Raw genomic sequence first — 26049 nt, forward strand, 5'->3', positions numbered from 1 at the left:
CATTAAAAACAGGCATGATTCTGTAATATACATCACTGCCTGGGCTTAGGAAAACTTCTAAAAATCTAAAAAAAAAAAACACATTTCACAAGTCATCCAAAAATATAAGGTAAACCTCTATTATGCAATGAAGAGCATGATCTGGAAACACAACCGTCTTCTCTGAGCCAAACTCATTTAAAATGGTCTGTTGCAAAGTGTAAAACTTGTGTTCAGATGAATTGAAATTTGACATTCATTTTGGCAACCATGGGCGCCTCGTCCTCTGTACTAAAGAGGAAAGAGACCTTCGAGGTTGTTATCAGCTTGTAGCTCTGATGGTATATGGGGGGGGGGGGGCAATGGTGTGTATGGAATGGGCAGCTTGCACACCTGGAAAGGCACATACTGTACCTGTTGAAAAATATATCCAGGTTTTAGGGAAGCATATACTCCCATTCAGATGACATCTTTTTCAGGGAAGGCCTTGCATATTTCAGCAGGACAATGCTGAACCACATCCTGCATCTATGACAACAGCATGGCATCATAGAAGAGTCCAGGTGCTTAACTGGCCTGCCTGCAATCCAAAATCTTTCACCAATGGAACATTTTTGAACTGTTGGGCAGTTAGAATTCTAAATCAGGCAAGATTGGGACAACATTCTTCTCCCAAAACTCCAGCAACTGCTTTCCTCAGTTCCCAGACTTTTACAAAGCGTTGTTAAAAGAAGACGGGATGCTACAACTTGGTAAACATGGCCCTGTCCAGACTTTTTAGAGACATGTTATTGTCATCAATTTCAAAATGACTTCATTGTTTTTCCCTCACATTGTAAATGTTCTCAGTTTAAACACTTTATACGTTTTCTATTTATTATTGTGAATACAATATGGGTTTATTAGATTTGCAAACCATTGCATTCTGTTTCTTTTATATAGATTTTACACAGCGTCCCAACTTTTTTGGAATTGGAGTGGTATTTACCTGTAAAATCCTCCATTATGCAGACATCCAAAAGCACTGGAACTGCTGCTGGGTACTTCCATCTTTGATGTTAAATCAGAAACCCCAGCAGGCTCAGAGCGGTCACTTAAATGATACTCCATAGTATTAGCCTTCACTTATCCCCTAGTGGCTGCATTAAAAGTTATTTAGGGTAGCGAAGGGGGGGGGGCAAAAGAGCTGGGCCAGCACACAGCGTAATTAGACACTCCCAGAAAATGCCAGGACTATGAAGCACAAAGAGGTAGGGGGTGTTGCTAGGGAATTAAAAAATTATAGAAAGGACAACTACTGCAAGTAGGCATTTAAAATACTTGATCTTTCTAAGGTGTAGCCTACAGAATTTTGTTGGTCACAGGGTCTCTTTAACCCTTTTACTGCTGTAAGAATTACAGTGTGACATTACTGTGATGGCTTCAGGCTTTAATATAGAAGTGATGTGAGTCACTTCTATGAGATAGTGCTCCTCTCCACATGTTCTAGGCTCACCTGTGCGTTACATGAGCCTGGGACATCAATCGGCCCTGTCAGGATGACGAGCAGAGAAACATCAGTTGCTTAAATACCCCTAGAAGCAATAAACATGGAAGGATCACCATGTATTATGAAAGCCAGATTTAAAAATATTAAAAAGTGCTTTTGAAATTACAGTAACACATTTAATCTTATATAAGATTTTAGTGATTGGGTTTACAATTAGGGATCCAATGCCCAATAGTTATTAAATTTCCCCAGAAAGTTGAAGGACTGAGTTGAATGACAGCAAGAATCATTCAATTCACTTCCTTTGAGGTCAGGCTGTCTTGGACGTTTGCCCTGGGCTTACAGAAAATCACTACATGGAGCAACAGTTGATTTATAATGTCAGAACAGATCTCTGCAATCATGAGGACCAACCTTTGCTGCCTTGGGGAGAAGAGAGAGAGGACCCTGGGATGCCACGGTGTCAAGTCATAGCAAAAAACAACAGGATTTAAGGCATTTGTAAGGCATATAGGGTATGGGAGGGTGTATGGGACTGATGGTATTGGGTGTTTTTGGTATAGTGGAGGTATGCTTTAACAAAAATGGAGCATTGCTTTAAGTTGATTGACTATTTTATAACATACTATCCAGTGTATGGTTTAATTATACCAGTTTATTTTTACACATGAAGTGCTCACTTTATTTCCTCATTCCACAAATACTTTACAGGGTCCTTCTGCAATCTGGCACAAAGTTACAGAGAAAAAACCATCACCATTGTTGGAAACCCTGTGGATTTACTTCCAGCCAACTAGATGTCGCTAATGAAAGCCATATACTGTACATTTCATTTAATAGTGTTTAATTAGGTGATTTTACTGTTTAACGTGTGGATATAAGAGTTCTCATGCCAAGATGAACGGCTCCGCCGCAATCCGGAGAGGAATTTGGATATAATGAAAAATCCAAGTTTCTTGTTCTACCGCGAACACAGCAATAACACAAAATTATTCTTCCAGAACAAGTAAATCTGGCCCATTGTCAGCAACATCTTTAACCCTTCTGGGGCTGATTATCACAATAAAGCAGGACATCAAGGAAGAGGAAAATTACCAGAATTACAAAGGGAGTTGACATCAGATTACAAACATCTGGTTCTTCTTTTCTTAAAGTGTATATAAACCCAAACAGTGAATTGCTCCACACAGTATGCTTATACCTGTTCAAGTTCAACCGGATTGATAAAAAAAAAAAAAAAAGAAAAAAAAAAAAATCGCCCAAAACAAAAGAAAACAAGAAGAAAATAAAAACTCCGGATGCAATACTCACCTACAATTCAAAGCTGTACACCACAGTCATTTCCTCAGACCATTAAACGTCCCCAGTATTCCATCTAGCATTAAAGGATAAGTTCTCACAATTGGAGGCCTTTTAAATTGATAACAGGCAATCAGCCTCTTCTTTAATAGTATGGGGTACATTAAAGTCGTATCTAAGGGGCTTATGTTTAAAGGAAGTATCAGCTATCAAAACCAGCACCAGGAAATGGGAAACAGAATCGGCATATGTGGCAAATTCTAATAGGGAGGCAGAATGGGAATGGCTTTATGCTCAGCAGTTTTACCACTCCGAGGCTATACAGAAAAAAAATAAAAAAAATAAAAAAAAGTTTTTTTTGCTTCTGAAACGTGGGTGAAAAAAAAAGTACACCTGTTAGCAGTAGTGGAAAGATCACAAACACCCTCCACACATATACAGTTTCTCACAGAAGTGAGTACACCCCGCACATTTTTGTAAATATTTTATTATATATTTTCATGTGATAACACTGAAGAAACGACACTTTGCTACAATGTGACATAATGAGTGTACAGCTTGTATAACAGTGTAAATTTGCTGTCCCCTCAAAATAATTCAACATACAGCCATTAATGTCTAAACCGCTGGCAACAAAAGTGAGTACACTCCTAAGTGAAAATGTCCAAATTGGGCCCAATTAGCCATTTTCCCTCCCCGGTGTCATGTGACTTGATAGCATCACAAGGTCTCCGGTGTGTTAAATTTGGTGTTATCGCTCTCACTCTCTCATACTGGTCACTGGAAGTTCAACATGGCACCTCATGGCAAAGAACTCTCTGAGGATCTGAAAAAAAGAATTGTTGCTCTACATAAAGATGGCCTAGGCTATAAGAAGATTGCCAAGTCCCTGAAACAGCTGCAGCATGGTGGCCAAGACCATACAGCAGTTTAACAGGACAGGTTCCATTCAGAAAAGGCCTCGCCATGGTCAACCAAAGAGGTTGAATGCACATGCTCAGCGTCATATCCAGAGGAGATCTTTGGGAAATAGATGTAGGAGTGCTGCCAGCATTGCTACAGAGGTTGAAGGGGTGGGGGGTCAGCCTGTCAGTGCTCAGACCATACGCCGCACACTGCATCAAATTGGTCTGCACGGCTGTCATCCCAGAAGGAAGTCTCTTCTAAAGATGATGCACAAGAAAGCCTGCAAACAGTTTGCTGAAGACAAGCAGACAAAGGACATGGATTATTGGAACCATGTCCTGTGGTCTGATGAGACCAAGATAAACTAATTTGGTTCAGATGGTGTCAAGCGTGTGTGGCGGCAACCAGGTGAGGAGTACAAAGACAAGTGTGTCTTGCCTACAGTCAAGCATGGTGGTGGGAGTGTCATGGTCTGGGGCTGCATGAGTGCTGATGGCACTGGGGTGCTACAGTTCATTGAGGGAACCATGAATGCCAACATGTACTGTGCCATACAGAAACAGAGCATGATCCCTCCTTTCAGAGGCTGGGCCGCAGGGCAGTACTCCAACATGATAACGACCCCATACACACATCCAAGACGACCACTGCTTTGCTAAAAAAAAGCTGAGGGTAAAGGTGATGGACTGGCCAAGCATGTCTTCAGATCTAAGCCCTATTGAGCATCTGAGGGGCATCCTCAAATGGAAGGTGGAGGAGAGCAAGGTCTCTAACATCCACCAGCTCCGTGATGTTGTCATGGAGAAGTGAAAGAGAACTCCAGTGGCAACCTGTGAAGCTCTGGTGAACTCCATGCCCAAGAGGGTAAAGGCAGTGCTGGAAAATAATGGTGGCCACACAAAATATTGACACTTTGGGCCCAATTTGGACATTTTCACTTAGGGGTGTACTCACTTTGTTGCCAGCGGTTTAGACATTAATGGCTGTGTGGTGAGTTATTTTGAGGGGACACCAAATTTACACGGTTATACAAGCTGTACACTCACTAGTTTACATTGTAGCACAGTGTCATTTCTTCAGTGTTGTCAAATGAAAAGATAGAATAAAATATTTACAAAAATGTGAGGGGTGTATGCAGTTTAGTGAGATACTGTACCTGCTCTGCAGCTCCCCTTAGATAGTATTGTTACAGATACCCCCTCAATTATACAGGGATTTAGAATGTTTTATGAAAATCTCTAGGCATCTAAAGTCTCATAAAGGGAACAAAATCTCCATAATTTTTTTTTAACAAGCTTACTCTGCCTGAGATGGGGGAAGCAGACAGAAATTTTCTGAAAGAACCTGTAGCAAAAGCTCCTGGGAGCGATGGTATGTCCATCAAAATTTCTAAAGTCTTTGGCAATATACTTCCAGAGTTATCTACAATAATGGAAGCTGGAAGACAGGGCAGACTCCCCCAATCTATGTATGAAGCATTTATTGTGGCGTTACTGAAAGAAGAGAAGGAAACAATGGTTGCAGATTCTTATAGACCAATCTCTTTGTTGATGACAGATCTTGAAATTCTGGCTAAGATGCTGGCTACATGCCTGTCCAAAGTTATAACAAAGCTTGTGCATTCAGATCAACCTGGATTTATTCCAGACAGGTCGACAACAGTTAATATACATAGGACTATATCTTAATCTTCAGATCCCACCTAATAATGTTGGTAATAGAGCTATTTTGTCTTTAGATGCTGTTAAGGCGTTTGATAGTATGGAGTGAGGTTCTTTATGGCAGGTGCTGGAGAAATTTAGCCTAGGAGAGGAATTTATTACATGGGTTAACTTGTTATATCAAGCCCCAGCAGTTTGCCTTAAAATTAACACTTCATCTGCCCAATTTAGACTAAGGAGAGGTACTAGGTAGGGAAGATAGGGATGCCCGCTGTCTCCTTTGGCACTGGAGCCTCTGACTGCAGCTATTTGGAGTGATTCTCGGATAGTGGGATTCCAGTTAGGTGAGACAGAGGAGAAATTGGCATTGTATGCAGATGATGCATTATTATTTGTGGGAGAAACATCCATAGAAGGTTTAATGTCTCTTAATAATACTATTGGGTCCTTTTCAGTATAAATTGGAACAAGTCTGTTCTCCTGCCAGTTGACCCTCTCAGAGACCCCTTGCCGCCAATTGCTTCTCAGATAAAGGTGGTAGAAACATTTGTATATCTGGGAATAGTTCTACACTGGGATATCTCTAGGCATGCAGATTTAAATATTAACCCACTGTTTATTAAATGTAAACAGAAAACTATAAGCTGGTGCAAACTACCGCTTTCAATAGCAGGGAGGGTAAACCTAATTAAAATTATATGAATGCCTCAGTTATTATATTCTTTACTGTTACATAATGTTCCGGTGTGGCTCCCTATGTTTCTTTTTAAACGGCTGGACACTATACTCCATATGCTTATCTTGAAAAAGCGTCGCTCATGCATAAAATTAGAAACATTGCAGGAAGCTAAGGAGAATGGTGGTCTGACTGTTCCAAATCCACTCCTATACATTCTGTCAGCACAGCTCCAACATTTAACGGGTTGGGAGGAAGATGCGAGTATTGACCCAATTAGGAAAATACTGTCTACGCTATTCCTAGGTAACAAACTGTTTAGAGGCGAGTGAGTTTAGATTAGTTAGGTAGTTTCCCACTCTAGCCATGATAGACAAAGTTTGGAATAGGATTAAGGACCATTTGTCAGTATAAGGGGTATACTGATTACACCCAAATTGTTCAGAACTGCAATTTCCCAGAGCTATTAAAACTGCAGGGATTTAATAAATGGTATGAAAGAGGCCTCCTTGTGTATATCCCACAACTATATCAGGGTAAACCTCTGAAAGATTTTCAGACCTTGTAGGAGAATTTTGGTCTGCCTACCAAAAGTTTTTTCCAATATTTGCAACTTAGGCATGCTATCCAAACCCAGTCTAGACAGATAACTTAGGTCTATGTAACACCCATAATTATTAACCAAAGTCTAGCAGCGCCATCTAAGAGGACAGATAACAAGGCTTTATAATGCATTGTTAAAAAGGTCAAAATCAAATTCTCTGAGGTGTACATCATATTGGCAAATTGACATCAGACATATTATATCACGCAGACACTTTTAACATGGCATAAGAGGGATACTCCTCTATGTCCCCGATGCGAGAGGGATATTGGGACCCTAGTACATATGATGTGGAGATGTTGGTTATATACTGGACTTGCATATTGAACACTAATGAGGTGTTTAGAGATAAAATTCTGAAGGAACCCAAGATATGTGTATTGGGGTGGCTGGATAAAAAAGTATATACTCCCCAGACCTCTATGGCGCTCCTTCATCTGATATTTATAGCGAGAACATTGATAGCGCAGAAATGGATCTCCACAGCTCCCCCAATTCACTCACTATGGCTAAAAACAGTTAATTAAGTCTTACAAAGAGAATACATGATCTATCAACATAGGGGTTGCCCAGATAGATACAAAACTGTGGTATAACTGGCTGAACATACCTGGATTAAATCCTGTACAATTAGTTAGTTAGGGACAGGTTGTTAGGGCGCAGCAAATAAGGATTTTTTTTTTTTTATGGTAGATAATATTGAGGGCAGTACACTGGTAGTTGAGTGATTACAGCAAGCAGAAATTAGTGGATGGAAAACACAGAGTGGTCAAATATATAAATAGGAGTGTAAGGATATAGCGCACTCGGAAAGTTGAATTAATTATTAAGTAAATAGAATCTTTTTGTGATTGGGAGAATCTCTGTGTTTTTTAGAGAGTTTTAAATAAAGGGTGTATTTAAATAATAGGAAAATCACTTAATATTTATTTGTTGTATATAATTTAGTTCAGCGGTCACTAAATGGAGGACCGCGGTCCGAGAACGGCCCCAGCAGCGTTCCCTTCCAGACCGCCAGCCTGCAACGACAGATCTGCCACTGAGCAGGGCGGTCTTCATGGCAACATGACATCATAGTGTGCGCCCCGCTCTTTGCAGCAGGGGCATAGATAAGGGGGAGTCAGGGGGGTCTGAACCCCCCCTTCCCCAGAGAAGAGTTGCCAATCATCCCTACAGCCCTCGAAATTTCCACTCAGCTGTGAATGGAAATAAGGGGACGGCGAGCAGTGCCGGGACTAGGGGTGTGTGGGAGGGATGGGGGTGGAGACAGTGAGAAGCAGCGATCTCCAGTATGACTTTCAATAAAGCAGCTAAAAGCCGCAGGAGGGAGAGGAGGAGGAGCGGCTTCCAGCTGCCATACAGGAGATCAATGCTCGTCACTGCCCCCACCACTGCAAAGAACATACCTGAAGGCTCAGTTTTCTTTCTACCCCCACCCCTCTCCCTCCCACCGCCTCCCAAGAAGTTTCCCCGTACTGTACGGGGAGAAGTTTCCCTGTACTATCTGTCAGATTTGAAAACAGTGCAGCAAGGAAGAGTGGGCAAATATTGCCAAGTCAAGATGTGTCGTGCTGATAGACTTATACCCGTGCCTGTGTCCAAAAATATATGGACCTAACTGTATATCAAGTGTGACTTATCTTTTTGCAAAAGGATGGTTTTTACAAAATGGGGTCCTCCAGTCCCTACGCACTATAATCAGGGCAGGAGAACCCTTGTTCTATATTATGGGACTTTAGATTGCGTTAAGACCTATATGCATCCAAAGAGGCACTCCAGTAATATAACCATTCTAAGAAATCTTCTTGAACGCAAACTTGACAATTCCTAAATAGTGTCTAATAACACAGCTAACAGAACATTGCAGGTTTGAGAGACCTTGCAGCATCTATCTGGAATAATTTAAATAGTCAGTTATCTATAGCCATGTCAGTGTTCCTTGTGGTTCTGTGACATCCTAGGTAAGTGAATCCTTTTCTCCTTTATCTCTCTATTCCTCTACTATCCCTCCTTCTTTTCTCTTAGCGTCCATTTCATTTCCTTGGCTGGCTTCAATTGCAGTTTATACATCTGGTACAGTTTATATTATAGGCCAGGGTTGCATAATCTTCATAAAATTAAAGACCCACAATGGATTGCCCAATATGCCTCTATACCCCTTCATTAATTATTAAAATCATCCTCACAAGTCCTATAATGTACCAGTGAACCTAGGAACAGAATAACTAAAAGAAAATACGGATTATTACATTTATTTAGATACAACCAGTATTATTTTAGGGGTTTTTTTGTGCAATCAAAACATGGAACCAAGGCATAGAGTATTAAATGTTACCCGCATGTCACATTGCATGTTACCCGCATGTCATTTGACACATTGGAGTTTCTGTACTAAATTTGGAGAGTTCAAAAGAGAGTTCAAAATTTGATGCAGCTGTGCATGGTAGTCAATCAGCTTCTAACTACAGCTTGTCCAATTAGGCTTTAACAATAAAATCTGGAAGCTGATCTGTTTCTTTGCAGAGCTACGTCATATTTTGCACTCTCCAGTTTTAGCAAATGAACCCCATGAAGTCTATTTTTCCAATTTAATTTCAGGTTCAATAATGCAAAAACATTCTGTTCCAGTTCTTTTGAATTCTTCAGAGATCAAGTCCCATCCCCTTATCACTGGGTTCCCATACTCCAAGGGCCAAGATACTCTCAGACAATAAACTGAGATCAAGGCCTTAGAGTCAATTCACACATGTGCAGTGTGGATTGAAGCTCAGGTGTCACAGCTAATTGATACAGTAGTTGTTCACAGGTTCACGCCACGTTTACATCAGGTTCAGGACAGCATTAGCTCAGGATCTTAACTTGTTCACACATATACGGTTTAGAAACGGTTCCCTTAGAAGTCAATAACCTGTAATCCGCACCTGAACTGGACCGCACTGCTCAGAAATCAGACATGACTCTTTAAAACAGCACTCAATCTGCACAGCCAGTGCACTGGACATATGTGAACAGGCACCATAAGAAGCAATTTTTTTTCACATGTCATGCGGATTGAATGCAGTTCAATCTGCATACATGTGAACGAGCACTTAGTGAATGCTAATACAACTTTACAAATGGCAGACAAAGTGAACCAGAGAGCTCCCCTGTTTCAAAGTATCTTTATTGTATAATAGCTACAGGCCTCTGAGAAGAAACTTTTCGACACTTAGTAAACCAAATTTGTTTAACATACAACAAAAAAGGTTTTCTCTTATTTTGTGGCCTCTCTCATTTGAGACTCTCAATATGTGACATGGGACATTTTTAAGGTATTAAATTCTAATAGTTGTCCTTAACTATTATCTTTGTAGCAGCAGCAGAAATTCTACTGGCTTTTTGTTTCTGTAAAATTTATTTCCATTCTAAGTTCAATCAATAAGAAAACTGAAGTAAACAAACAATACTGCTAAAATTAAGTTAAAATACCCATGAGAATCAATTCCTGTGCACTCAGGGAACTCCTGGACCCTGGGTAAATGTTATGCAATGGATCTTGATCACCTTTGCCCAAGGTGGTGCTTAGCTCTACTTCCTGGTTTCCCATTGACCCGTCTGGCTCTGAAGTTGCATGAGACTTCAGACAGACCTGTGGTTGGAAGGAAAGACATTGCCAAAATATCACATGACCAAAAACCTAAATGTTGCTGTCACTGAAAATGTTAGCTGAAGCCTATTTTTTTTTAAATGAAAGCACTGTTTAAGCGGTACTTAAAGACGACTTTCACCCGCTGGCAGCACTCTCCTCCTCTACATCCTGCCCCCCCACCTCCCCATAGCGATCAGATAATTTTTTAGTTTGTTTAATTACTGTTTTTTCTCTTTCCCCCCTGCAACTTCTGGCTTAGTCAAATGGTGCTGTGCCCCTGATGCCTCCTGGAATGCATGACGTACAATCCCATCCAGTGAGGAGGGCCAAGCAGCACCTGCACCCATAAGAACTGGCAACTGTCACAGGCAACATGGCGACGCTGGACACATGCAGCGACTGCGGAGAGGAGGAACCCAGCAGCTCAAAGCTGCATCTGCTGGCTAGGTGAGTATCCTTACTGTGAAGAAGACAGTAAAAAGTAAGCAAAGGAAAAAAATGGGAGGAGGGGGAAGGCTGAAATTCCTCTTTAACATCTCCCCAAGGTCCCCACTCCCTTACCTATATTACCAGGTTAGAATACTCGCCTGCACAGAGAATCCAGCACTATCCTGCTGTTAGGGTGACATAGCTCAGGTCCCACACCACCATCTCTGCCCTTTTCAGCTGGCTGTCTCTTTTGTGTTCAAGCAGCCAACCGAGCTGTTTTGTGTGCCTGGTCCTGCAGCCTTCTGGGAGATATGACATGAGTATACTAAAAGACTTCAGGACCAGGGTAATGTCATTCTGGCCTAGGCCAAAATGGCAGCAGTGCAGGGGCCAGGAAATAAAAACAATTTTGCAAGGGGTGGGAGAGAGAACAAATTCCATTTTGGAAGTTAAGTTCTGCCTGAATTGACATGATTCTTCAGTCCTTATGCAGCAGAGCTAAAACTAAAGCTGGCCATAGATGAGTTCTTATTTTTGGATCAACTAGTGGGCCAACTGAAAAAAAACAACAAACAGATTCATCCACATAATTGAGGTAGATAGAGGAATCCTCCCCACTGTGCTAATGTATTCTGTCAGCGGGATGCCTTCGCTGACCAACAGGGTTGCATTGATGCCGATACCGAGTACTTGCACTCGTGCAAATGCTCCTGATACCTTTGCAATGCAATTTGAGCCCATACAAAATTAATGGGCTCAAATAGCACTGCAAAGAATCGTAAGGAATTTGAACAGAAATGCGGTACAATTCATGTCCAAATCACATGCGGTTTCCTCTACTGCTCGAAACTGTCATTTGTTTGCAGTGCTGAACATCCTAAATCATGACCAACATGTGCTGGATATAAACCCTTGGCTTAACACAATGGATTATGATTTTTTCTGCCCAGACACTTATTATACCAATAAGGTCCCCCCACTATTTTCCTCTTTGTTAGGCCCCTATGGGTTTTTTTTAAACCCTGTAGCTGCCACCCATTGTGTGCCCCGCTCCTGGATCTAGTGTCTGACTTTCTAGTGGTCTGTATATCACCATCCTCTCCCATTATCTAGGATCTGCACTGATGTTCCCAGCGATCAGAGGCACCCTTCTGTGTTAGCAAGGCATTACCTGATCAGGCATGGAATGCACAGCTGGAGATGCATAGACGATTCACCCCAACCTGACATCACTTCTGCCCTATACCTGTGTGTATACCTGTGGGTATAGGACAGAAGTGATGCCAGCTTGGGGGCGGACTGCCTATGCGTCTCTCCCAGCCTTGTAAGCACGGTAAGTGGCCGTGGATTCCATGCCTGATCAGGTAATGTCTTGCTAACACAGTAACTGCATTCGCACCACATTCCTGTTCAAATCGCATGCGATTCTTTGCAGTGAATTCAATTCGTATGGTATCGGTACTCGGTGTCGGCAAGTACTTGACCAAAAGTGTTGGTACATGTACTCAGCAGTAAAAACACAGTATCGGTGTATCCCTACTGATCAACAGTCATACACAACAGAACTTGACTGGCTTCAGTTGAGCGGGAATGGCCATATACAGATCTAAATTTGGCCAGTCCCTGCTGAACCAGCCAAATTTCAATCCATATGGACAGCTTAAGATACAGAGAAGCAGCACTAGAGCAAGTTAGTTTTGTCGCAGTGACAACAATGAATATGCTAAGAGGAGAGAGCAGAGTGACAGAGCTCATTAGTCTACTGCTTTTCCTTTCACTATACATTCACAAGCTGGGGATGGGACAATACCTAGTTGTATTAACTGTAGCAGAGATAGAACCTACCATGCCAGACATGAATGTGCTATGTGGTAGAGCCAGGGGCGGACTGACAACTCATGGGGTCCCCGGGCAATAGGGGATCATGGGGCCCCTGTGTCCTTGCCCAAACTCAAAAAAACCTATGAAAAAGGTACCAGGGGCATCTCATGGGGCCCCCTACTGACCCCGGGCCCTCGGGCAGTGCCCGAGTTTCCAAATGGTCAGTCCGCCCCTGGGTAGAGCTGAATAAATATCAAGAATGGATAGAAAGAAATGCAAATAATTTGGCAGGTAAAACAGCTCCCTTATACATATTTCATCTGCGTATTTAGCAGTTTGCCTGGAGTTTAGATTTAATCGAGAATGGATCTAAAACTCTTGGGGGTACCTACAGTGCACACGGCACAGCTAAGATGCATGCCATTCCCCCTTGTGAGGACAAAGTGGCCCCATAATTCATTTGGTGACAAGAAATGGTGTTTCCCAGAACTCACAAAGTAATTTAACGAGCGCCGGGGCTGGAGGCTTCAGCATTGTGCAATATGCTTGTTAGTTATGAAAGTAATACCTTAAGGATTTTAATCTCCTGAAGAAGACTATTTTCTCCTTAGCATGCTGCCAATTCACCAGGCATTGATTAAGTGGCACCGGCCTGAGCAGACAGAATGATTACTACAGTTTGCACAAAAATTGATTTAAAAACTTTGCAAAGAGGGGAAAAAAGGGTATTGTCAAGTACTCCGGATTGATCTGTGGAGTTTAATATATGGATGTTCTGCACATTAAAAACTACACTTGATACATCAGCCCCGCTAAGAACATTGATAAGTGTTAACGTGACATAATGAAAAGTATAAATCACCACTGAACGAGAATCATGCATCTTGTTAGTCATTCAAATAAACATTTTATTTTTTAGAGATAAACCGAACTGGAGATTCAAAATGAAATGCCTTGTTTTGGACACTTATGGTTTAAATTCCTGCTCACGCCACAATGTTTTCAAACAAAACAAAAGCACCAGATTCCCCTACACTAAAATATACATATATACGTTAACTAAATTAAGCTACAACAAAAAGATTGTTCATGCAAAAGGGACCTCCATTTATTGTGCTCTTTGCTTTAAAATGATATTATAGGCAAACTTTTTTTAAATAAAATACTTACCTGCTCTTTGCAACAATATTTCATAGACCAGTCACTTTGCTCCTCTTCTGCAGTAGGCTCCTCCCTCCTTTGGGTGCCCCTTGTAGTAAGCCAAGTGCTAAGGAGGCACCTGTACATGAACGCACGTTTCCAGTCACGAGCTAGGCTGTGTACATCTATAGACACACAGAGCTAGTAAGCCATGCCCCCTGCTCACAGGAGTTTGACTGATAGCAGCAGGAGCCATTGCTTCTCCTGTGAAAGCAGGCAGTGAAGGGACTGGTGCTGGAGCCACAGACACCACTTGAGAGGTGTCACAAAGCCCGGTAAGTGTTCAGGGACAGCGGGGACAAGAAAAAGAAGTGGGTGATTTTTTGCCTTATTACAGAGCAGGTATTAAAGTAAAAAATACACTGTGATGGTGCCATTTAGCTTGTACTGTCATCCCTGCATGGAGAGGAGAGAAAGCCAGCGCTGAATGGCCCTGTGCTGATCACATGCACTCTGCCAAAGGAAAAAAAAAAAACACACACTCTCGCAATACCACCAAAAACAACACCAAACTGAGCATGTGCAGCTTTCCCCCAAGGCTCTGTTCTATTAACAAATGGATTGGGGACAGTAGAAGAAGGGGAGGATCAGAGAGGGCAGGATCAAACAGCCTTTTTACACAAAGCAGAAGATTAACCCCTTAGGTTCTACAACGAGTATAACAAGCATGATTTACTGCATATACAGACTGATTTTACTGTTGTAGGTTTAGTAACACTTTAAACAAAAAGCTCTAGAGTAAACCCTTATTGGCCAACTGCAACTGCAATTATGACAATTTCTGAAGCTGGGAGGGCTGTAAAAGTAACTGAACTGATCTCCAAGCCAAATCTGTGGCTGCCTTGCTTTAAGATCACTGGAAGCCGGCAATCATGCAGTTTTATTACTCCACACAAGTAAACAATATGTTTGACAGCTATGACACAGTGGTGTGGAGACCTATACCTACACAGCTCCTAATTTGTTTTTTATCTTTCCATGTTTATGATTGGTGTCTTTTCTCCGCATTGGTGAGTGTTCTGAATACTTTACCGTTAAATACTGCTCAGGAATCTTTAAAAACCTAAAAAACATTTTTTTCAAGCTGGGGATCATCTAAACTTCTAGATGATCTCTGGTGGAAACATGAAATAAAGCACACAGAGGAGGAGGATAGATCAAAAGAAGCAAAGGGAAAGTCTGACACTGGAGTGAATTAATTTTTCTATTATTTCCTCCTGCACGGTGACAGATTTGAAAGTTCTAGCGCTTGATGGCTGTGCCCTGTAAGAAAGCTTACTAAAATATGTAACCTGCATGGCCAAAAGCATGTGAACACCATTCAAAGGTACTGAGTTCAGGAGATTCCAGTGAAGAATACTGTTAATACTACAGCATACAAAGACACATTGTGCAATTCCAACCTTGTGGCAACATTTTGGTCAAGGCCCTTCTCTTTTCCAGCAAGACTGTGCCCATGTGAACAAAGCCATCTCCACAAAGTCTAGTGTGGAGAGAGCGAGTGGCCTGACCTCATCCCTGCTGAACACTTTTGAGAGGATAGCAATTGCAAGCCAGATCTTCTCATCCAGCATCAGTATCTGACCTTACAAATGCCCTTTTGGCCAAATGGGTGCATATTTCTCAAGACACCCTCACATGTGTACAGAGAATTGCACATATAAAATTTTTCAAAGATGGCCACGTATTTCATCATCAACTGATTGATGTGATTTTATTAGCTTTTCATTAAAGCATGTTACAAAATTACTGCATGGAGGATGTTTTTATGAGATCTGACTCCACTGCTTCTGAGGGAAATGATCAGTGTGTACGTGAAGATCATTTTGGATGCTTTTGCAGATCCTCTGGACAGGACAGCCAGACGTCTCTATATTTGAGTGTATCCATATGTGGGAGATCACCCCACACCCCAGTGTGGTGATGATGGATCTGTGGTGCCTGGGATCTTTACATCTTTAAGTGCAACTGACGCTCTATACCAGCAATGGGCAAACTACGGCCCGCGGGCCGTATACGGCCCAGCGGACCTTTTAATGCGGCCCGTGGAGCGTGATACATTGGCTGTCAGGATGTGTGTAGGCGGGGCAGCGTGACGAACGTGAGGGGAGCTAGGCTCCTCTCACAGTCCGCCCTGAAGACCAGAGCGGCGCGGGAACACGGCGAGAGGAACGAGCAGAGCAAAGGTAAGTAAATTGACACAGGGGAATATGGGGATGAATTACTATAGGGGGGATGAATTACTATATGGGGGATGAATTACTATGGGGGATGAATTACTATATGGGGGATGAATTACTATATGGGGGATGAATTACTATGCTTACTATGGGGGAATATTACTATACTTACTATGGATGACACATACACATCATTCATCTACTCTTGGTCCGGCCCCCGGGTCCAATATATGAACCCATTGCGGCCCTCAAGTCAAAAAGTTTGCCCACCCCTGCTCTATACAGTGGGGGTCACTGTGGTCCAGTAAGCGGATTGGCCCTACCACTGTGGTGTGTGAATCTCTACAGAGACGGTTCTCAGACTTTCTTTCTGGAACACTTCTTTTTTTATGTGGACTTTTCATTTTTACCTATGGACATTAACAATTATTAGCGCTGCATTTATTTTGATGCTTTATATTGGTGATAAATTTTTCCAGCTGCTACATTATTATATTTTTAAGGGCCTGAGCGCGGATGTTATTTAGTTTTTTGTAGTATTTATATTTTCACCAAATGTCAAGGAGAAGAGATGACCCAGGGACTTCAGTGATAGGAACCTTGCTATATCTTCGCAAGCTCTTCTGAAAGTTTTTAATGATGGAATGAACGACTTTTAGCGAATATGAACTTGCATACAAATCAAGAACCCCTCATATATACTCTGCTTGATATCTTTAAGCAATAACAAAATAATCCAATTTACTGTAATGTTCAGTACTCCAAGGACAGAAATCGTGATGATTTGGAAAACACAATTAAACAATTGTTCCTTCTCACCTTGTCCTTCCGGAGTCTCACCGAAGGGGTTCACTTCAACCTGAGTGGCATCGACTTTCAGAAAGAGCTCATACAGCTTCTTAATCTGATCGGCGGCCTGCATTTCATTAAACACAATTACACCGTGTGGAAAGGATGAGTCTTATATGAAATATAAAATTGTTCCATAACACACTCGAAAGCATTACAAATGAGGATTTAAAAAGAGGAAAAAACGGAGGATAAATTGTACCTCTGATTTAACGCAAGCTTATAAAAGAGTTATCACAACGCAAGGCTGCACCGAACTGAATATTAGTTCACAAAATTATATACTGATTAATGTCTTGTTAAATAGTAGCGTGATTGCCTGCAAGTTTTAATTAACAAAAATAACATTTCTTTGCTATTATAAGTGAGTTTTGCTAATCATTCAAAAATACTCTTCGCCAAGAGCATGAGTGAATGCTCTGTGCAGAATTACATGCAGATTAATGCAGCCAAACTGGTTTTTTTTTAAATTTGAATAATGTTTTTATTGATGATTCTGTTTGCAGCAACTTAACATTCTGCCTCCTATAGGCAATGCAATGTCCAGGGTGTAGTGTGTATACAAGTCTGTGCATACAACTAGGCTACATCTTGTATTTTACTTGCTTCTGCTAAGGCGTGTTCAATTAGACTGCCACAGAGCTCAGTACTATCAATGGTAGCAGCCTCATCATTGGGTACAGTAAAGTGCACACAAAAGTGATCAATTTGCCTTTATGAAACCTGGTCAACTACCCGTTTATCAAGATGTTTTCGATTCTTCCAACAGTAAGGTTTCCTGGCTATAATTCCTAACCATGTGGGAGTTTTGGGTGTTAGGCTCCATTCAGACCATACAGGTGCGATAGAGCACATAAATGTTCCTGTGCGTAGCATGTAGGGCAGCCCATTTATTTCAATGGGCTGTCCTACGAGCGAAAAATGCACAAAATAAGTCTCTGAACTTTTCTCAAAATTGCACTGCACCAAACCACATGGTGCTGCGGTACTGTGTGGAAATGCACGTGACAACAGATGCATGAGGGTGTCATTAGCAAATAAAGATATACTGATGTGCGTATACTAAAGGCAGAGTGCTTCTGTACACATCAGTAAAAAAATTGCGATTTTGAGCACATTCCTGACACAAACAGATGTGAACAAAGCCTTACCTCTGTGTGTTCACGTGCTTCCCATTAAATTCTCCATAATATAACATTTTAGAAAAAAGTGGGAGCCCCCATATCACAAATTGACTTCCCGTGAAATATAAGAAATTGTCGGGTGGTTTTGCCAGCAAAATCAAATATCAGCTTTGACTGTGATTGCCCCCAGGATGTGACTGGACAATGAAGAAGCAGCAGCATATTGATGAATTGAACCTTTCAAAGTATTGAACCTCATTCATCCTGACTGAACTGCTAAACAAAAGGCTATTACGAAAAAAAGATTTTAGTTGCATTTGAAAAAATATATGATTTTCTAATGAGTTTATTATTATTATACAGGATTTATATAGCGCCAACAGTTTGCTCAGAGCTTTACAATATAACAGGAGACAATACAGCAACAATACAGTTCAATACAAGAGGGATAGGAGGGCCCTGATCCTTGGAGTTTATATATTATTTTTTTCTTATATCTGCCTAGAATTCAGCTTCCAGTGTAGGTGCAGCTCTACCGCAGGTGATAATTTTCAAATCTCCCAGGGTTGGGCTTTTAAGGAAACTTGTGTCGATAATATGCAGTTTGCCAATAATGACTTTATTATGAAAATACTACTCCCCTTGCCATGCTGTCCCCCCAGCTTAAAACTTTGAGCCACGGAACCAAAACCAAGTATGTAGCAAGTAAAGTCAGATCTACTGAACCTCATATTTTCTCTGGGCCACTTATTCAAAAAGTAATGAAGCTCCAGGATCAACATTACAGTCAGACAACCAGCATCTGGAGTTCAGCAGCAGCTTCCATATTTGTTTCAGCACAGGTTGCCTTCAAAGCAAGTAGTCATATTGCTGCAAAGGTTAAAAGCTGGCCAGCCTTTAAAAGAATACGTTTTGCATTGTAGTAATGCGTATTGTACCACAATGCATATTAATGTGTTGCAGTGCCAGTCTGAAGGGAACCCCAGCGCACTAAGGCAATGCAGCCCTAATGAACATGCGTTCCAGCACACCGCAACACACGGTAACCCACTACCATGTGTTGCGGTGTGCTGCATCTGAAAAAAAAATGATGCAGGTATTTTTGTTCACTCTTGTGCATTCAAAATAAATGGGCTTCCCTAATGCAATGCAAGAATGATGATATGTGAATGGTTCCCAAAACATACCTTTCTGGAAGAGAGGAGCTAAATCTATAGGTGCTGCTATGTGCTATTTCCAGATGTGTCGATTAGTGTGTTCCTTGAGTCAGATAGTGTGTTCCTTGTCATTCGCTGTGTCCTGTATGGATTAAACAGCCGGTAGGAGGAACCAGAGTAAGCAATGTGGGACATCCTATCTGACATGTCACACAGACATGTCGGATAATAGCAGTGCCGATATTTCTGGAAACAAATGGAGACTTAACTCCTCAGCAACTAGACAGCCAATTAATGCGTCAGTTCACCTTTACATAACAAATGTAAAGGTGAACCAACACCATACACCCTTCCACATGCCTTCCCTGGTCCCACTGTACTTACCTCCGGTGAGGTAAGTTTTCAATATGCTTGTAATAGCGGTCTTTTTTTCCATTGATATTACAGCGATAGCTAAGTTTCAGTTTATCGCTTCTTGCTTTGATGCCCATGAACCAACAGCATACTTAAAAATAACTTTTATTAAAGTGATCATGTTGCCTTGCTGCAAAAGGTAAAACCTAGCTAGAATGTAAAATCGTCAACTTAAAGTGTTATAAGTGTATAAAATGTAAAGGTGAACTAAGACCACACACCCCTCCCCCCACCCTGCTCTACTTATCTCCTTCGATGATGAACTGTCAGGGCTCCCGCAACTGGTCCAGCAGTCTGGGGAATTAAAATCCCTGCTCCTCAGCCTCTTATTTGTGCAGTGCTTTCGGGACGTACTAGAGAGATTCACTGTGACGACACTGACCAATCACAATCAATCTGGTCCATCCCAGAAGCGCTGCACAGAGAAGAGGAAGAAGAGCAGGGATTTCAAATCCCTAAACCAATGGAGCAGTTGCATGAGCCCTGACAGCTCAGCATCCCTGGTGATACGTGCAGCGGGGACCAGGGGGAAGAAAGATGTCTGGTCTTCGCTCACCTTTACATTTTTCTGTAAAGGTGAACTAACCCTTTAAGTTCATAATTTTCCATTTAACTTTTGCAGCTAGGCAATATGATTTTTTTTTTTTTTTTTAAGTACGCTGTTGGTTCATGGATATCAGGAGGAAGTGATAAACTGAAATGTACCTACAACTGTAATATCAACCGAAAAAAAAGGCAGTTATTACAAACATATCGAAAATAAAGTTTTACTCAGCTCTGTAATAAACCTGGCATACAGAGATAGATTAAATCATCCATTAGATGAACAATACACAGTACACTGCTACTTGCATGTTTGTGAACAGTAAAAATTTCTGTTCTTGTATTCATATTCCCAAAGTGAAAACGTACCAAAAAAACCCACGACTGATATAGGAGGATATGAGGGCAGGCTGGGGGAAACAGAAGCACAGCAGCAGATGTATCCATCCCCTGGAATGTGTCATCCAAACTGCTCGCTGATTCCAATTGTTTAAGGCTGACTTGTTGGGCGTAATAACACTTAGGTTATTGATGTGTTGTGGTTTAAATGCACTCCTGACATGAGATAACCGCTCTCTGATGGAGATGCATCTCCCAACAAGGTTGCTTCATTATGAAGTCTTGCACTGCGGTAACCTGACTTGTGTGCATAATGTTCTACTAGATCAGCAAACTGTAGATAAAGCCAACCTATATTAAAATGCTACAGTAAAACGTTTTATTTTATTTTTTTAAATGACAGGTTTGTCAAATTGTTTTGGCCATCTCAGTTGGAGAAATATCCTATCACTTTCTGTGTGGTCTATGTAACTGGAAGTGAACATTTTCTAATGGAGAGAAGGCAATAAAAGATCCTTTTTTAGGTTTTTACTACTGTCTCTGATAGGAAGATTTTCCTCACATCCTGTGCTGTCATTTTGTACAGGGAGAGGAAATACCCACCTTGGGGACACAGATGGTAAGGACACTATAACAAGAATGAAAACTGCAGTGCCATACCTCCAATAAAAATCAGGGGGTCAATCCAAAAAGTCACCAATGCATTTCGGGGGTTCAAAGATTCATCCTATATCTGAGCTAGAAATAACATAAGGACATTTCCATATCAATACAATACCCCCTCCTCAGGGTCATAGTTAAAACCAAATGCTCAATAGCGAATATTATTGGATTTCTGAAAATTAATGTCAAGTAACACTGAAGGGATAATCAATTATTAAAGAATTATCCATTAAATGTTCCTTGACATTTAATTTGAATACATTCAATAATATTGGCTATTTGACGTTTGGTTTTAATTATGACCCTGAGGAGGGAATATTGTATTGAAGTTGTATTGATATGGAGATGTCCATATGTTTTTTTTCTATCCCTAATGGAGGGGGCATCTTTGGACCCCCAAAATAAGTTGAAGAACATTTGGATTCTCCCCCTGGCTTTCATACGAATAAAGTTGTATCTGGACCTTTTAACATTGATGGGGCGCATCAATTATTTTGTTACATTACACTACAACCCAAGGAGACTGTGGAGATTTTCTGAGGTGTAGAAGCCTCTTGCCCAGGAATCAGATTATTTACAATAAATTCTTTGGGATAGAAATATCAATAAGATAACCTTATGGGTCCAGTGCTATTTTTCCTGAACTAGTAAGGACAATATGACACTTTACCTTAAAGCTGAACTCTAGGCAGATATAAAACACACAAATGCACCTCTTTAATTGTCAATACATATATTTTATTTAAATGTAAGCATCTGAATGTGACCTGGTGTCGGCCTCATGTAGTTAATGCAGTGTACTCAGCGTGAGAGAAGGAAGTAGTACAAACACCAACAAGTTCATGTGTAGACAAGTAACATGCTTATAGGAGGATTAAGCAGAGAGACAGAAAGGTGAACTAATCAATGTGCTGCTTTTCCTGCAATTGTCTAGTCACAAGCTGTGGGTAGGTCCAGGACAACCTTGGCCCAGAGGCAGGGGGTTGAATGAAGCTGGCTGTCACTCAACCTAGAAGACTAAGGACATCAAGTGGCAGAAAGTAAATACAGTGAGGACAACTAAGAATTCAAGGTGAGAATTACAGCAGAAGCTTTTTATTTAATCTTTAAATTAGCTATAAAATATTTTTTTTTTGGTGGAGTTTTGCTTTAGAGCACACCTGTAATTTGCGTCAGCACAGCAACACAAGTTTACTTTAATGCAGGATCTGCAGTAGTTTACACACACACACACCTTTTACTGCCAGACGTACTTCCAGATTTGGGGGTAGTATGTGACTGCACTGGGGACTGCTGACTGGCTACTTACGAGTCAGGGAGACAATCCTCAGCCCTGTGTAAGCACAGCTTACACAGGGCATTGCCTTGTTTGCAGTACTGAATGGAGGGAATTATAAGCTGCTGCAAGTATTGGCTTGAAGAAGAACCTGTTGGTCATTATTTAAAATTTTTGAAGCAGGATTCCAGGTGTGGCTTTTCTTACATACAGTAAATACATTACTGCACCTTGGACCGATGTAACTATGCATATACCAGGGGGGGACTGACCATTTGGAAACTCGGGCACTGCCCGAGGGCCCAGGGTCAGTAGGGGGCCCCATGAGATGCCACTGGTACCTTTTTCATAGGCTTTTTTGAGTTTGGGCAAGGACACAGGGGCCCCATGATCCCCTATTGCCCGGGGGCCCCATGAGTTGTCAGTCCGCCCCTGGCATATACCATACCTGTGAGATCCCTCTATAATCTGGAAATCACTGTAGAAGACACCACTGCTCCAGTGCTCTCCACTGGCTTCTGAGTCCTGTGCTGAACAGCTGCCCCGCTGCATTGTGAACACTCGGCATGAGCGCCATTCAGAGAATGCTTTGGATTTTCTCCATGAATGCAAAGCATGCTTTGATTGAACAGCGTGGAAAAGTGGGCTATGTCAATATTTTAAAGCCCATTTCCAGGCAAAAAAAAAGTTCACTCATGCAATGGGCTGTGCCTGCACTGCATGGGTTAAAGTGAAATTAAATGCACTTTAAAAAAAAACAAAAAAAAAAACACAACAACAAACATGTTATACATACCTGCTCTATGCAATGATTTTGCATAGAGCAGCCCCAATCCTCTTCTGGGGTCCACCACTGGCACTCCTGGCCCCTCCTTTCTGCCTAGTGCCCCCAAAGCAAGCAGCTTGCTATGGGGGCACCCGGGCAGGCTTGCTCCCAAGTCCGTGCTCTGTGTGCCAATTTATACACGGCGTGCGGCTCGGCCCCACCCCCTGCTCTCTCCTCAGTGGCTCACTGGGTGTGATTGACAGTAGCGGGAGCCAATGGCTGTATCAGATAATGAAGAGGGAGAGACTTGGGGGAGCAGAGAGTCTTATGCACATCGCTGGACTGAAATGGGTAAGTTTGAGGGGGGCCGGGGGGACTGCTGCACACAGAAGGGCATAGAATGCGTGAAGGTAAAAAACCTCAAGTCTTTGCAACCACTTTAAGTGCTCATTTCTATCTAGGGGAAAGAAGAAAGGATATTTACTTACCTCATCCTCCAATACTCACAGCACAAGACTGGTCTAGCACTCCCACTCTCCAGCGGTCTTGTTGTGGACTGTTTTTTACATAATCAAGCCCAGAGCAGGCTCCCTAAGACCAGGAACAATCCACCGCTGGACCGTGGGGGAGGGCGGTTTTCCACTGGAATAAAGGATTGGGCAACTATAAGCTTTCTCCTTACCCCTAAACAAAACAAGCAGTTGACTCGTACAGTGGGGGCACAGTTCCACTGCATGGATAAACTTTTTTTTTGCCCGGAGATGAGTTTTAATTGATGGAGAATCCGTTTATTTTGCAATCAATCGTTCTGAAATCAGTATGTTTATGGTTACCTTAAGACATATCAAGCCATCCCAGATGGCACCTCTCGATTCTCCATCTTCCTTACCTGTTGCTGAAGAGGTCCTTTGAATCCCAAATTGTCTGCCATTCTCAATGCCTGGCTGTCTTTTATCCCTTCATATATGTCTATTTCCTCCTATTAAAACAAAAAGAAAGACAAACGGAAATAATGGTAAGTCAGACGAGAAAGTCATTAAGCAGAATGAAAAAAATATTTAAGTCAGCGATAAATGAAAAATTAATATGCACCCCAGTGCCAAGATTTCAAAGTTGTAACAGGTGCCTGAAGGGTACATTATAATTATGTCACCAGGCTTTGAAGGAAGTCCTTCCACAACAAGACGGTGGCACAGCGACAAGACAATCTGACACCGCTTTTCACTTCTAATTACTGGGCAGATGGCTTTGACAAACATTAAGCTGCTAATTTTTCTGACAGGCTCCGGAATCTTATTGCTGTGCCGATGCCACGACCCAGCCGTGTTATTACAAAATATGCTTTGGGGAGAGGTCTTTGTTTTGGCTTTGAAAAACATTCATTGTTACATTTCATTCCAAGAAAAATGTGTTCTAAGGGGCAATCTGTAAACTAGAAATGAACTGATGGAATGTCTGGAAAGGAACACTTCTGATCATCCAATCAGTTTACAAAGTACAGCAAAAGAATCGGAGTGCCAAGGTCCTCACAACTGAAAGGAACATTTCGGTCAAAATGGAATATTAAAGTATTGTCAAAACTTTATTTTTTAAAGCGTGTCTAAACTGAAAAAAAAATGCAATACTTTATATTGCAGCTTAGTAGCCCTTAAATGATGAATCTATATCAGTTTTTTCAGGATTCTTTCCCTTTTATTTGAACTAGTAGTCCTGTGAATAACACACTTTCAGTCCTAGGTCACTCCCCCACTGTATCTATGGAGGGAACCACGGCAGCCACCCAGGTTGGACTTTAAAGTTTGTCTTTCATAAAAAAAAAAAAACAACAACAAAATGTACATCTTCTAGCAGGTAAAAAAAATGTGAATTTATTTTTTTTTTACACAGCAACCTGTAAAGTATTGCACTCGCCATCAGCAGATCACAGGTGCAATGCCTGGATCCTGCAGACTGTCAGTCAGCTGTCAGCCATACCTCTTGTATGGGAAGGCAGTTAATGAATGTCAGGAAGAATCAATGGACTAAGAGTGCTCACCAGCACCCTCACAGTTCACTGAGAACTACAAGTAGTCTGCCACAATGGCTGACAGTACTTGTAGTCTATTCATTCAGGAAACTGTGAATGAATGATGCGGCCATGTGGATGGAGCCCCACATGCCCATACTGTTTTTCAATTGCTAGAGCGGCTAAAAATGTTCTTAGTTTGATGAAGGAAAACTAATGCTGTCACCAGGGGCGGACTGACCATTTGGAAACTCGGGCACTGCCCGAGGGCCCGAGGTCAGTAGGGGGCCCCATGAGATGCCCCTGATACCTTTTTCATAGGCTTTTTTGAGTTTGGGCAAAGACACAGGGACCCTATGATCCCCTATTGCCTGGGGGCCCCATGAGTTGTCAGTCCGCCCCTGGCTGTCACCACATTTAAAGCAGAAATAACCCGCCCTCTCCTATACAGCCAAGGACGCTAGCCTCTGTATGATCTGCAGTTGCCATTATTATTTATTTTTGAAGGAGAGTTCAGCTATTCTTCGAAGTGGGCAGTGAGGTCCTTGGTTTGAATATTCGCCAAGGACACTATCTGCATGGAGTTTGCATGATTTTCCTGTGCATGTATGTATTTGCTTAGGGTACTGTGCTTACCCTCCCTGCACAACCCTACCAAAGTCATGCTAGTAGGTTGAGTGGCTCTTGTCTTATTTTCCCTAGTATATGTGTACAAACTTGCCATGCACATGTGTTATCACACTCTGCTTGCCAGTCCCAAGATGGGCAATTATGAGAGTTGAGGAAAGACACCCCATAAAAAGTTTGAAATAAAATTCTTTGGAAAAAGGACCTCAAGCATATCAGACATGGTACCCAGACAGCTGGCATACAGAATTGCAGAGAATCAGATTTGAATGAACAGATATATACACACATACATTTTTTAACATAGATAGCACTGCTTTATACCAATCACACAATCAAGTCTTTTCGATTGAACATTGCTATATGTTAATGTCACCAGTAAACAAGACACAGCTAAATATCTAATTTTATTAT

At 41.6% G+C, this 26049-nt stretch overlaps 1 protein-coding gene across 1 annotated transcript in view; it reads right to left on the reverse strand.

Annotated features, from left to right (window-relative positions):
- SUCLG2 (succinate-CoA ligase GDP-forming subunit beta) overlaps window positions 1–26049 on the reverse strand; it is a 339235-nt gene that overhangs the window by 194793 nt on the left and 118393 nt on the right. The window contains exons 6-7 of the mRNA XM_089676016.1: window positions 23893–23982; window positions 16692–16788 (exon numbers count right to left, since the gene is read on the reverse strand). Coding sequence (XP_089532142.1) covers window positions 16692–16788; window positions 23893–23982 — 187 coding nt within the window. The remainder of the gene's footprint in view (window positions 1–16691; window positions 16789–23892; window positions 23983–26049) is intronic.

The sequence above is a fragment of the Staurois parvus genome, unplaced genomic scaffold, assembly GCF_062004578.1.
Source record: "Staurois parvus isolate SC_StPar_1 unplaced genomic scaffold, SC_StPar_1.0 ptg000162l, whole genome shotgun sequence".
Taxonomy (NCBI): domain Eukaryota; kingdom Metazoa; phylum Chordata; class Amphibia; order Anura; family Ranidae; genus Staurois; species Staurois parvus.